This window comes from Thermobia domestica, chromosome 14 (genome assembly GCF_964235325.1).
Source record: "Thermobia domestica chromosome 14, izTheDome1.hap1.1, whole genome shotgun sequence".
Classification (NCBI taxonomy): domain Eukaryota; kingdom Metazoa; phylum Arthropoda; class Insecta; order Zygentoma; family Lepismatidae; genus Thermobia; species Thermobia domestica.
Window position 1 is genome coordinate 27,583,783 of NC_137467.1, and position 13,028 is coordinate 27,596,810.

At 35.1% G+C, this 13,028-nt stretch overlaps 1 protein-coding gene across 1 annotated transcript in view; it reads left to right on the forward strand.

Annotated features, from left to right (window-relative positions):
* Nucleotides 1-13,028, forward strand: part of cass (apoptosis inhibitor cassowary) — a 41,582-nt gene that overhangs the window by 11,749 nt on the left and 16,805 nt on the right. Inside the window, exons 3-7 of the mRNA XM_081737802.1 lie at nt 3,340-3,505; nt 5,321-5,481; nt 7,111-7,314; nt 9,298-9,492; nt 12,015-12,184. Of these exons, the coding sequence (XP_081593928.1) occupies nt 3,340-3,505; nt 5,321-5,481; nt 7,111-7,314; nt 9,298-9,492; nt 12,015-12,184 (896 nt within the window). The remainder of the gene's footprint in view (nt 1-3,339; nt 3,506-5,320; nt 5,482-7,110; nt 7,315-9,297; nt 9,493-12,014; nt 12,185-13,028) is intronic.

Sequence of the window (13,028 nt, forward strand, 5' to 3'; positions counted from 1 at the left end):
TTCATCAGCTTTAACTTTGTCTATGCCGATGCTGCTTGTTAGAAGCTTCTCTTTTTCTTCAAATGTTGTATTTATTTATTTGTGTATTTACTTATTGTTAGTAATAACATTTGTACAACATGGTCGCTTACTCTGAGGGAAGAACATAGATTGAATGTATTTAAGAACAAGATCCTGAAACGAATATTCGGAGTCAAGAGGAACGGGAGTGGGGAATGCCGGAAACTTCATAACGAGGAACTACATAATTTATACGGTTTACTAAGCATTGTTAGGCTCAGGTGGGCAGGTCATGTAGCTAGGATGCAAGAACGTAGAAACGCTTTCAAAGTCTTGACTGGAATACCAGTCGGAAAACGGCCATTAAGAAGACCTAGGAGCAGATGGGATGACAATATTAAGATGGATCTCGCAGAAATAGGAATACAAAATAGAAACTGGATCCAGTTGGCTAAGGATAGAAGTCAGTGGGGAGCTTTTGTGAACGCGGCATTGAACCTCCGGGTTTCATAGGCCATAGAGTTAGTTAATTAAATTTGTACAGGCTCTGGTCAGAGAATAAAAATGTACATATCGTCCAATCTAACAGCACCATCTTTGTTATTTGCATTCACGAGCGATGTTACTTACATAGTTAATCACAGGGTTATGCACTGGTTGTTGCAAAGTTTTCGTGAGTGGTTTATTATGTTGGGCTGAGTTTTTTTTTTTTTTAATGAAATATGATAGGCGAATCTGTTCCGATAAGATTAGGTATAATGAAATATGATAGGCGAATCTGTTCCGATAAGATTAGGTAGTCCATATGTTCTGTGTATTATCAGGAGTAAGGTTATATTAACCTTATATACGTCTTTTTCTCATCCAAACGCCGGAATTTTTTATGATTGTAAGGTTGTTTTTACAATGCAGGTTAATACCGTGAGCTTTAGGTGCTTATTTACTAGTAGTTTCAAGAAACTCGAGACCATTAGGTATATTTTTAATAATTTTTGGGCATGAAAACGCTTGATATATTCAGAAAGTAGATTTTTCAAATGTATCTTTACTAGCCAGAAATAAATGTAAACATCAATATTTGTAACTTAGAAATTTATTTCAAAAAGCACTAAATTATTATTTGAATAATTCTGCTTGAAGATGTAAACAATATTTGCAGATTTGCTAACGTGTGTGGAGCATTCTGGCAGGCAAAGGCAGTTTACAATTTTGGCACAATCAACTAGTTTTCTTTCTAAAAGCTTTGTTAACAGGATTCTTTAATTTATGAGAACGTACTAGGTTAGCTGAGCTTCCTTTGGGTTGGAGATGTTTCGTCTGGTAGATGGCTCCCAAGAAGTCGTGTATTTTTTAAATAGTTTTATAACCTGTCACCAGACGGCTGTATCAATCACAAGTCGAACAAAGGCAGCGATTAGCATTTCCATGGTATCTGTTTTCAATTCAGGATCATGCTTTGACCTGATACATTTAGAAACTGCACTTATTCTCAGGTACGCAATACGCAAACAATTTTAAGTCCCACAACTTCAGTATCTTATGCCGCGCCTCCATTGCTTCCGAATGCGAATTTCCCAGCACGTGTAAATACATTGGAGTGCCCCGACTAGTTCCGACCTGCAAATTGCGAAAACCTACGAAAAGATGCGAATGCGAACGATCCCAACATGTTGGGATTATTCGTTCGAATTCGTACGAATGGAGTGTCGTCTGCAGTGGAATTGAGCGCTACGTAAATGAAAAAAGTTTGTTTTGCGTGAAAGCAGACGACGTTGTGAGGTGCGGAGTTAAAAAATAAAAGTAAAGATGGAAATAGATATTGATGCTTTAATAAATTGTTTTTGATAAAGTTCCATTGTAGAACCAAGCACATTCAGATTACACAAACGACACATCGTGAACAAATTATGAACAGATGTATGCAAGGAATTTTGAGTGGAAGATATGTGTATTTTCTTTTGTTTTGTCTTTAAAATATGAAGATTTAATTAATACACGAACCGCAACATCTCATTAAATTTATATTTCGCTTTTGTTCCTCAAATAATGATTTTACGAATACATGTAATTATTGACAAAAATGTTTGAAATAGCAAAAACGGGTTTCTTTACTCGTGGAGAAAATTTTCTTAGAAAGTAGGTTGATTCTGTAATCTCTAATTTTATTTAGTTAATTTATTTTAAAGTGAAAATAGTAGCGGTTACCACGGAAGCATAATAATAACGGAAGCTTGACGGACATTCACTTTATTTTGCATACAGAGGAAATTAATAGATATTATTGTTATTTAGGCTCTCAAGACTTTAAGGTACGAATTTTCAAGCAAAAATATTTCACATTGAAGCTTGGAAAGAACCATTCCAACTTGATTTTCATTCGCAAAACTTCGGATGTAGTAGAGGCACATGAATTCGCAGTTCGCAATCGCATTCGGAAGCAATGGAGGCGCGGCCTTACGATTGTTTCAAAACTTAATCACGCTGACATTTTTAATTGTATGACTATTTCCCCATAATTATAATTTTGTTAACCGTGTGTGCACTACAGCACCATATTTTTTTAAATATTTTCTTTACAGTTTCTTCTCTTTTGTATCTCTTTTACCTAATGCAGTATGAATGTTACGTACAGTAATATCGTGATCAATAACAGTAAAGAAAGTGGAAGGAATTCAGACAAGCCCTGTATTTATCAGAGTCCTATTCGGCGTTCGTGTGATGAGTTGAAGGAGAAATATAACGCCACAGTTAGTTTGAAGAATATCAAGGACAAAATTTGTTACTACTTATACAAAGATCATTTGTAGAATTATACACCAGCTTTAAAATTAATCTAACACCCTATATTTCATAATAATTGTAATTTATTTTACAATTAAGTAACATGTGTCAGTCTTACATGGCGTCTTGATTCGTAAACTCTTGTGCTCTATGTATCAACATTTACACAGTGACTAAACTGTTTTCTCAGTAACCAAATCAGTGTCATGACAACGAATAAACAATCATTTTTAGCTAACAACTGAAAAATAAACATTACAAAATCAACATTTTTATGACATTAAATATTATGTTTTCTTCTTTTTCTTCTACTAGGTAGGTAGTGCAAATTAATGTAGTGTAGCACTTTCTACCCTGAATGACAATAATAATAATAATAAACACTATAAATACAAGTTATCGTTGTAAAACTTCGTGTTAATCTCGTTACAAACTGGGAACTCTACTTACAAAATAAAACTTCTTTCCCTTTAGTTAAGACTCACGGAAGTAAAGTATGTATTTCATTGCATTTTCTACGGTTGATGCGTCAGCAATTAATTTTCTTTTCTCTTCCAGATAAGAAAGCAGGCAATAAAAGATCTTCCGAATCTTTGTAAAGATAACAAGGAGCACACACACAAGATTGCCGATGTATTGTCTCAGTTACTGCAAACTCAAGACCAAACAGAACTTAGTGTTGTCTATAATTCTCTGATGACTATATTTAAGACAGATCCTAAAGGTAAGTTTCTGGTCATAGAAATAGAAATTAAATTTTTTCATTTATTTTTGTGATCCTCAGAACTTCTTGAACTTCCAAGCTTTCGACTCTCCTTTAAAGCCGTGGCTAAGCGGTTAGCGTACGCGCCTTTGGCGTGGGAGACCCGGGTTCGATTCCCGGCTGGAGCTCATGTGGTTCGTATTCCACGTTAATCAGTAGGTCCACGTCTCATATAGCTTCGCTGCTGAACAGGACGTTAAACCCAAAATCATCAACTCAACTCTCCTCTAGAGCCTTGTTCGCGGAAGATAAAAATAGTAGAAATAACAGGAAACAAAAATTAAAGAAGTATAAAGGAATTGTCTCGTCAAAGTAGGGCAATGCAGAAACATCTTGTCGATTCCTGTTCGTCACACGTCAAATTGTGCTATTCTAATCCTCGTTACCTAGTATTCTCATCCTGGTCGATCACCCAGTTGACGTGTGGCCGCAGCAGTCAATAAGCTGTGGTGGTTGTTCTATCCCAGTGAATCCATTTCTTTATATTTCCTTAATGTTTTGTCACTTTTTCTTATGATAGGGTCAGTGAGGGTAATTATGAGACAGATTTCACAAATTTTCCAAGTTACTCTGTTTCCATTAGATTTGAAAGCATTTAACCTAGGCAGCAGTTTATGGTGCTAATAGAGTAACAATATTGCTGCCAAGAAATTTCCTATCATCTCGTAAGTTGATGAGTAAATGTCAAATTTGTGCTGTCTCATAATTTCCCTCCAAAAGGGTAATTATGAGACACTGGGTGGGTAATTGAGACACCTGCTGTTCCCAGCTTTCTGTATATGATATTGAGGTATGAAGAAATTCAATTGTGAGACAAAGAAGTCTTCGTTATTTTGCGATCATTACATAAAGATATACAAATATTTGGCTGAGTTACAAGAAAATAACTAAGAAAGAAAGTAGAAATAGCTACTGATGTTATTCTAACATTTTTGTGAGTTGACTATAATAGTCCTTATATAATATTCCTATATTAGATAGTTTCAGGTTACAAACAGGCTTGTAAAACAAATTTAGACGAAGTTCTAGGATGTTCACTAAAAATAACTTTGGCTATTTCTATTTCTTTGTTTTAGTATGTTGATATGCAGCTTAGGCTATTTACAACAAAATACTGTAGGTCTACAATTTTGAAAGTTAATAAGAAACGAGATTATAGGACTGCCTAAACTACAGAACTCAGTTTTTTTGAAACTTAATATACTAAGGTACAGAAACAGTCTCCGGTTATTTCTCAAATACATTAATCTAGCATGTGTTTCATAATTACCTTCCATATAGCCAAAATGAGATACAAATTTTATCTATCTATCTATATATCTATCTATCTATCTATCTATCTATCTATATATATATATATATATATATATATATATATATATATATATATATATATATAAAACCCTACAATGCATAGTGGGACAGATATGGGTCATAATGGTAAATAATCTGTGCTTTCCTACATAACGGTATGAGTTGATAGGTGGCATGTAGTACTAGTTAGTTAGTTATGCGTGTTGAACCAGATTGGGAACGTTCCAATCTAGTTGTAATTCCAGTTTCCGCATAGATGGCACTATTAAGCGTACCGCTACTTCCGTTACTCCTTGTTTTCTCTTGCAAAACTTTTTTTACTGAAGAAAAAAACACGCATTATAAGGTTAACTGACTTATTTGCAACCCTGTATATGAGTTTCTCATTTGGATTAAAATTTTAAAGATTTTTCTCCTAGAGTTTTTACTTTATTACGTAATTGTTTTGTATTTTATTCGAAGGCTCTCTGGCGGGATTATTTTCTCAGATCAATTCAGGAGAGGAGGTCGTGCGTGAACGTGGAATCAAGTTTTTAACGACAAAGTTTCGAACATTAGGTCAAGATATAGTAACCAAAGAAGTCGAAGATTTTCTAATTGCGGAGTGCAAGAAGGTATTACAGGTAAGAGCTTACAATAAGTTAATATTTTTTTTTAATGTTTGGTTCGTTTGTTTGAGTCTGTGTACATTTACGGTAGGATTTGATGCAGATGGTTTCTGTTATTGAAACAGTATAATATCTGGGGAGTAGCAAAATTCAAGAAATGCGGCCTTGTTAAATTTAACTGTTTGTCAGTGATTATTGTACTGTCATGTAACAGACAGCTACATAAGAACAGGCAAAGTTACAACTGTAATAAGTGCCAAATTACCAGAAGTTTCGAAGTAACAATGCGTTTACAAATACCACATTTTCATAGTAAACGAATAGCCATCATTAGTAATAGTAGAATTAATTTACGATGTGTGTATTTAATTTTCGGTACGCCGCAACGCAGAACAGATTAGAACATGGTTTAGTTATTATTGCGATCAGATAGTTGTCTTGATTTTCGCTATGCGATGCATCTGAGTGAATTGACTTTGCCTGTTAACTGAAATTGTTCTCGGCCAATCCGCGATTATATTAGCCACTACTCATAGTTCATTGGCCGATCATAAAAACATTAGATAAAGCGATTTGACCATCTGTGTAAGAGGAAGAAAGTTGCGGCACAGTATAGAACCTCATTCCCATGCTAGGAATAACCGAATGGAAATGTTTTTTCTGAAGAGTATGTCAAAAGAAATGTATTATTTTGAGTTTTGGTAATAATAATGAAAGTCAATAATTGTAAAAAATATCTCGCAGGAAGGTTAGTACAGTTGTTTTTTTCATTGATTCATCTCAATTTCGTTATTACGATGAAGTTTATAAGTTTTATGCTTTCTATTTTTAAATAAAATAAGGGAGGAAATGTCGCATTTGTTCAATTCAGTGTTTCTTCCCATTATTGCATGTGATGGTTTTTCCTATTTTCCTCTTTAATTTATGTGCGCTAATTAGATAGTAAAATATAATTACAGTTTATTGCCTTTTTTAAGTTAGACTGTACAGTCATTGTTTTCATTTGAGGTAGTCATTTTATGAAAGATTCTGCTTAATTATTTTTAAAATTAATAAAGGAAGTTCGTAAGCCTCCCCAACTCTACTCAAGATACCAAGAAACATTTTATATGTTTCTCATTTCAATTTAAACTAATGGCAGATAACGCTCAAAGAGTGAAAAACGTATGAACGTATTCTATAACGTATGAAGAGTGAAAAAGTGACTGACTGGACCGGGACTCGAATTCGAGACCTCTGGCATACCGTGCTGATGCGTTAACCATCACACATCGGCACGATATGCCCAAGGTCCCAGGTTCGAGTCTCGCTCTAGTCAGTCACTTTTCACTCTTCATACGTTATAGAATTCACACCTACAGAGGATCTGGTGTGTTAAAAAGTCTGGTTTTCTCTTTCGTTAATACCTGTAACGGCAGATAATTGATAACTGTTGAAACTTCAACACCGAAGTTTTCGTTGCAGTTTATCTCCACTGTATTTTCACAAAACTATTTTAATATGCTTACCGAAATTCTCGTAAATGATGAACAGTGTACGATCTAAGACTGATGTATTGGGACGATAAAATTTGTCTGATAGTGCTTGATAGTAGTTTTTCTGTATTATTTTTAGTACTAACGTAAATAGTTTTAATTTGCTCAGGATGTGACGGCGGATGAATTTCACCAGCTAATGGTACTGCTAGGCAGTACAAGGCTTGGACTTACCGTCAGTGGACAGCAGGAATTAGTAGACTTAGTGGCGGAACAAGCTGAACTTGATCAAGCATTCAACCCTTCTGATCCAGAAAGTGACAACGTTGATAGACTTATACAGTGTGTCAGGCATGCGTTGCCGTATTTCTCGGTAAGTTCTCAACTACTATTATTCTAGTTTAACGCCTGGAAATGTTTAAGCGTGATGAAGTGTAGTAACTCGGTATATGTTTGAACGATTGTTTGCTTTTCTGAAGATGATTTTCTGTATTTGATTATATTTGTGTAAACATTTCGACAAACTTCATGTGTTGCTACCTACAGCTACTGAAATATCAAATAAGGTAATCAGTATAATTTCAGTCTCCACTTTGAAATCAAGCTATATTCTTCATAAATGTAGATGGGTGTTGATTTTTCTTTCTTTATTGCTCACTGTCATATAAAATAATAATCAGAACAGTTCCAACTTCAGAGTACTTGGCAAGATGAAAATCCTCTGTGTATATTTCATCACTTGTTCATGCAAACTCTTCGTGAGAACTTTTGAACTGCTAACTATTTCGTTCTTTTTCTACTGGTGTGCTGGAAAAATGAACTTCTCCAGGGTGTCTATCGGTCACGAAAGTCATGAAATCAGAAAACTGTCATGGAAGTCAAGAAAAAGTCTCGAAATTTTTTATCTGTGCAAATATAAGTGTAGATAGGAAAATTTTGTTCTATAAAATCACCACCAAAAATGTCTCTGGTCGACTTTAGATGCTACCAAATCGCAAACAAATCTCGCTTCTATCGCATGCATGAAAATTCGGCCCAATTCGCACTCAAATTTGCTCTTAAGAATGTTACTAAATTTTATGGTTTAGGAAGGAAAAGGTCACGAAGTTTCATTTTGTAATTTTAGTAGACACCCTGTTCTCTCTTGACGGTAAGAATAAGTAACTGGTAAATCTATAGAGATGCTGTGGTGAACTATAAAAACACTAAATGTAAGATAAGCTGTCCTCCCTCTAATTTTCTAACTGTGTTGTCAGCGCTACAAACTTTATATAGGTAATGGGGACCGCGGAGTCTCAGTGGTAGAGCATTTACTCGCGTCAGGTGGCTTTGTGGTGGACAAATACCGTGTGCATGGATTTTCTCGGGGTCTTCCCGTTTCTTCCCACTTTCTTCATTCCGCCATTTCATTTATCATCATGACTGTCTCCTTTAGCCAACGGAGCATAACAATGGGTATAAAACTGAAAGATTTAGATTACGTAGTCATAGTTCGATTTTTCCACTCAGCTGCTGCGGAAATTTTGGTAATATGTTTGTTTGTCAAAATATATAATGTAATCTCATTGCTTATCTCACCTGCTTGTATCTGAACTTAATTTAGAATCCTTTGTTGTGATGAAATATTATACAAATACTAGTCTCTTTTTTATTAATGATCAAGTTGTGTGTAAATTTTTAATTGTTTTATGGTGTGCTTGCTGCTGAGTTATCATTTTTGAAATCTCTTATATAGTCTTAAATTCAAATGTAGTGTTTATATATATATATATATATATATATATATATATATATATATATATATATATATATATAATGTCTTCCAATAATTATGCATCGAAGGTAGTTGAAAGAGTGAGGGTGATGACTGAAATAGTGGAATGAAGAAAATGGGAAGAAACGGGATAACTCCAAGAAAACCTACCTACACGGTTTTGTCCATCAGAGCCCGCTTAGAGAGTACCTGGGATCGAACCAAGAGACCTCTCGCACCAGAAGTAAACGCTGTTCACTGAGTCACTGCAGTTGCAGGTGTTCCTTTTGTGAATCCGTATGTAGATTGGATCACAATTACATACCACTATTTTTCAACTTGACAGCACATTCACAGATAACTGTTTTGATTATAGTAAATTAATGCGCTAAAATACAACTGTTGAAGTTACTTTGAATTATATGTATCTTGGAGATAAAAGGGAAGACTGGACTCTTAGTCTGAGTCCTTAGTTGCTGTTAAATTTGGTATTGAATTTAATGTCTTAGAAAACTTTTGTTCATGTATTTTATTTGTTTGTTTATTCATTAGAAAACTTTTGTTCATGTATTTTATTTGTTTGTTTATTCATTTTTTCTTCAGTCGCAGGTGAATTCTTCTCGTTTTGTGATCTACATTTGTGAGCAAGTTCTTCCTGTTTTTAGTGAAATCTCTGTGAATGAGGATGGAAGTGATCCGCAACTGGAAATATTGAAATTATTAGCAGAACTGTGTACTCATTGTGGAAATCTTGAAAATCCAGAGCAAAAGATAGAGAAGGTGTTCGATCGACTCATTGTAAGTGTCTCATTTATTTTCTAGTCTTTCTATTTTAAAAACTACTTGTGAGGTATGAGTAGAAAGAAACCAATTTGGTTTGTTTGAAACGTACAACTGTATGAAACGGTGGAGCACCGTGTCGAACTCGCTTTCTAATTTCGCTTTAGAATACACGATGCGCAAGTTATAGATATTAGAGAACTAGCCTTAAATGATATCAAACTTCAAACGATTGTCATAAACTCATTTGGACATTATTTTGGCAGTATGCGGCTCAAGCAATTTAATTCTCTTTTATTTTAAAAAGGATTGTTACTTGCAAGCAGATTAAAAACGATTGTCTCTTGCAAGCAGTCTATGTGTTCGTTTTCTCGCTCAGAGGATGCAGATGACTGGCTTGACCTTGGCCAGCGCTTCTCCAGCCAATCACAGCTCTGTCCGCTATTACTCACCCAAGACGAGAAACTCACGCGAACAGCGAGAACTAAAGAGATTTGGCGGTAGGCAACACTACTTGGCGCCGAGAGACAAGAAACGTAACAGCTCGATTATCTTGCTGCAGAAAATAATCAGATAATAATGTAATTTATCAATTGTATCAACATATATTTTATTCTATATGAAGCATCGATACGAAATTTTAGTGTAATATCCAATACCTAATAGTAGGAGATGTAAGTATGGTTAATTATTAAAATTTTAAGTCCATTTGTGCGTATTGGTTGTGATTTGCATGTTGTATCCTCAAGCCTCGTGGTAATCAATTTATGTGCATGGTACTGGAAATAATTCTTACTTATTGTTTGTGGTGTTTATTATTCTTTGAAAATTATGATGCTGAATCTTTGGTGTGTAAGCATATTTAAGGTTGTATTTAGAATCTTTGCTTATGTGTAGTTGGCGTTGAAAGCTATTACTTATAATAACTTGTTTCATCGTCAATGCTCGAGCAAACATCCTATTTACGACTATCTAATGTAATGTTTGCTCTCTTAGGATTATCATCCTATGGAGTAAACGTTATACGATTTAGACTTGTTAGGAAACTATGTAACGCCACTGAAAGAAAATTCTGCATCGTGCTGTGAAGCTGTAAGGGAATTGATCCGAATATGAATGTTGTTAAGAATACGTATATTCTTGTTAAATATTATATGGTAATCCACATCACTATACTTTCGCAACCATTCGTAAAAAAATAAAGAATTCAGTTGGTCAAAACAGGATAAAAATTTTACAAAGAAATGGAAGGAAAAGGCTTCACCACAAAAGAAACAAAATATTCTAAACATCAATGTTTCAGTAATTACTCCTAAATCTATAGGAAAATACTAACAAATTTTAAAGTATCTTTCACTTATTAAGTGTCAATGTGACAATATATATAGGTCAAACAGAAGGGAATATTTTTACCAGAATAGCTGAGCACATTCTCTCATTGAAATGTCGTAACTTCAACAGTTATCCGGATTGGCAACTTAAAGACTATAACCATAGCATTGCTAATTCATGTTTGATAGAGAAAGCTAAAACAACTGAACGAACAATTAAAGAAGTCTATTACATTCGTAAAAAGAAATCTACTTTAGATAAAGGAGGCATGTGTTTGGAGCATTGTTTTCACTACATACTTCCGCCGTCTGGAAGATAAGAAAAAAAGCAGTGAACAACAGTAAATAGTGACGAGTGAGTAACCATTGGCACGTGCTTATTTTTGACAGAAGACTTGCGCTTCACATATTTTAAACCTTTTTTAGTTATCCATATTTCTCCCCCGTGTTTTAAATTCTCTTCAAATTGTTTGTAAGCTGAAGATGGAAGCAGGGTCTTCCGAAAACGCCATTTAGAATATTTTGTTTCTTTTGCGGTGAGTATTAGCCTTTTGCTTACATTTTGTTGTAAACATTATCACCACTCACAATACTGTGGTAGGAAAAGTATTGTTCAGTTCCTTTTATAGATAATAGAATAAGGCTTTTCAGAGAGTTTTTCAATAAGTCTATGCACTATGACGAGCAGAGGCCTATTTACAAAAGTAAGGAAACGTTTTAATCAACGTCCTTGAAGTGGTAATGGATTTACATGGTTTGGCGTAGTGCTAACCAATATAAATTAAACGATGCAATATGTTCATACAGTATGTTCAAAAACTTCGATCACCAAACCCTGGAAGGTGATTCCTCACATCAAATAATAATAATAAAAAGATTTTAATTAACATGGGTTGAAAAACACCTCCTTTCCGAGTTATAAGCGGTCGAGAACGGTGGAAGTTAAAACTCCATAGCTCTAGAACTATAGGACATCGTAATTGGATCAAGAAATTACACAAGAACTAGTATGCGCTCTATCTAAATATCCATGTTTCATAATCCTCCGGTACCAGTGCAACGAATTGTATATAGGAAGTTGGGCTACAATGTGTGCTTAGTGTGAGATTTTTTACTATTTTCAAGTGAATAATTCATTTTACATGTATGTTTCTGTTGAAGGGCGTATCAAAGCATTCTATACTTTTTTTTCTTCTTTTCTTTCTTCAGGACTACATGCCGCTTCCACCAGCCGAAGATTCAGAAAATGCTAACAAAGAGGAACCCCGTCTAGAATTCTCGTACGTCGAATGTTTGATGTATTCGTTTCATAGACTTGGGAGGCAGTGCCCAGACTTTCTCGCGGGAAATCAAGAAAGATTAAAGGACTTTCGAATAAGGTATGTGTAATAAGGTTTCAAAATCAGTCTTAAAACTTATGGAACTCATTTTCACAAATAACCTATCTTCTTGTATAATTATATGTACGAGGTTTGTTCAAAAACTGCCCGACCTAATTTTTTTTTGGGGGGGGGAGGGGGCGTAAAGAAATGTAGTTAGGGATCCGTAGTTGTTGCATGTATGTAGGTAATCCTGATGTGCATTATTTCTTCAGCCTGCAGAAGCAGTCAGTCGCCGGTAGACCGCCTATGAGTGAGGAAGAGTAAGTGACCGGCTTCAGATTTTCATTTTTGATATTAAAAAAAAAAAAAAAAATGACTCAAAGCCTTGAACAGAGTTACTGCATTAACTTTTGTGTCAAGCTTGGAAAATCTCAAGTGGAAATGATTCGAAAAATTAGGAGACAGGCTTTCGGGAACGAAGCAATGGGCACTATACAGATAAGAGAGTGGTCTAGGAGAATTTCCTGGCCAACCGTAGCAGCTCGTCAGGCTCCGTACTCTCCCCACGCGGCTCCATGTCATGCCATCCCAAGCTTGAAATATCCCTGAAAGGAACCAGAAAACAGCATGCGGAATATGACCGACTCTCTGCGCACAATCCCCCACCCCCTGCCAAAAAAGGCGTTTGAGCACTGCTTCCAACATTTGGAGAAACGTCGGGAGAAGTGTGTGTCAGCCCAAGGAAACTACTTTGAAGAAAATCAGTGTAAGATTGTGATATCTCAATACACTTTTTTTTTTTTTTTTTTTTTTTTTTTTTTTAATGAATAAAAGCTGGAACTTCCAGAGTAAACGTCTTATGCCAATCGGTGAATCAGTGACAGTGTCGCCGTTGATTTCA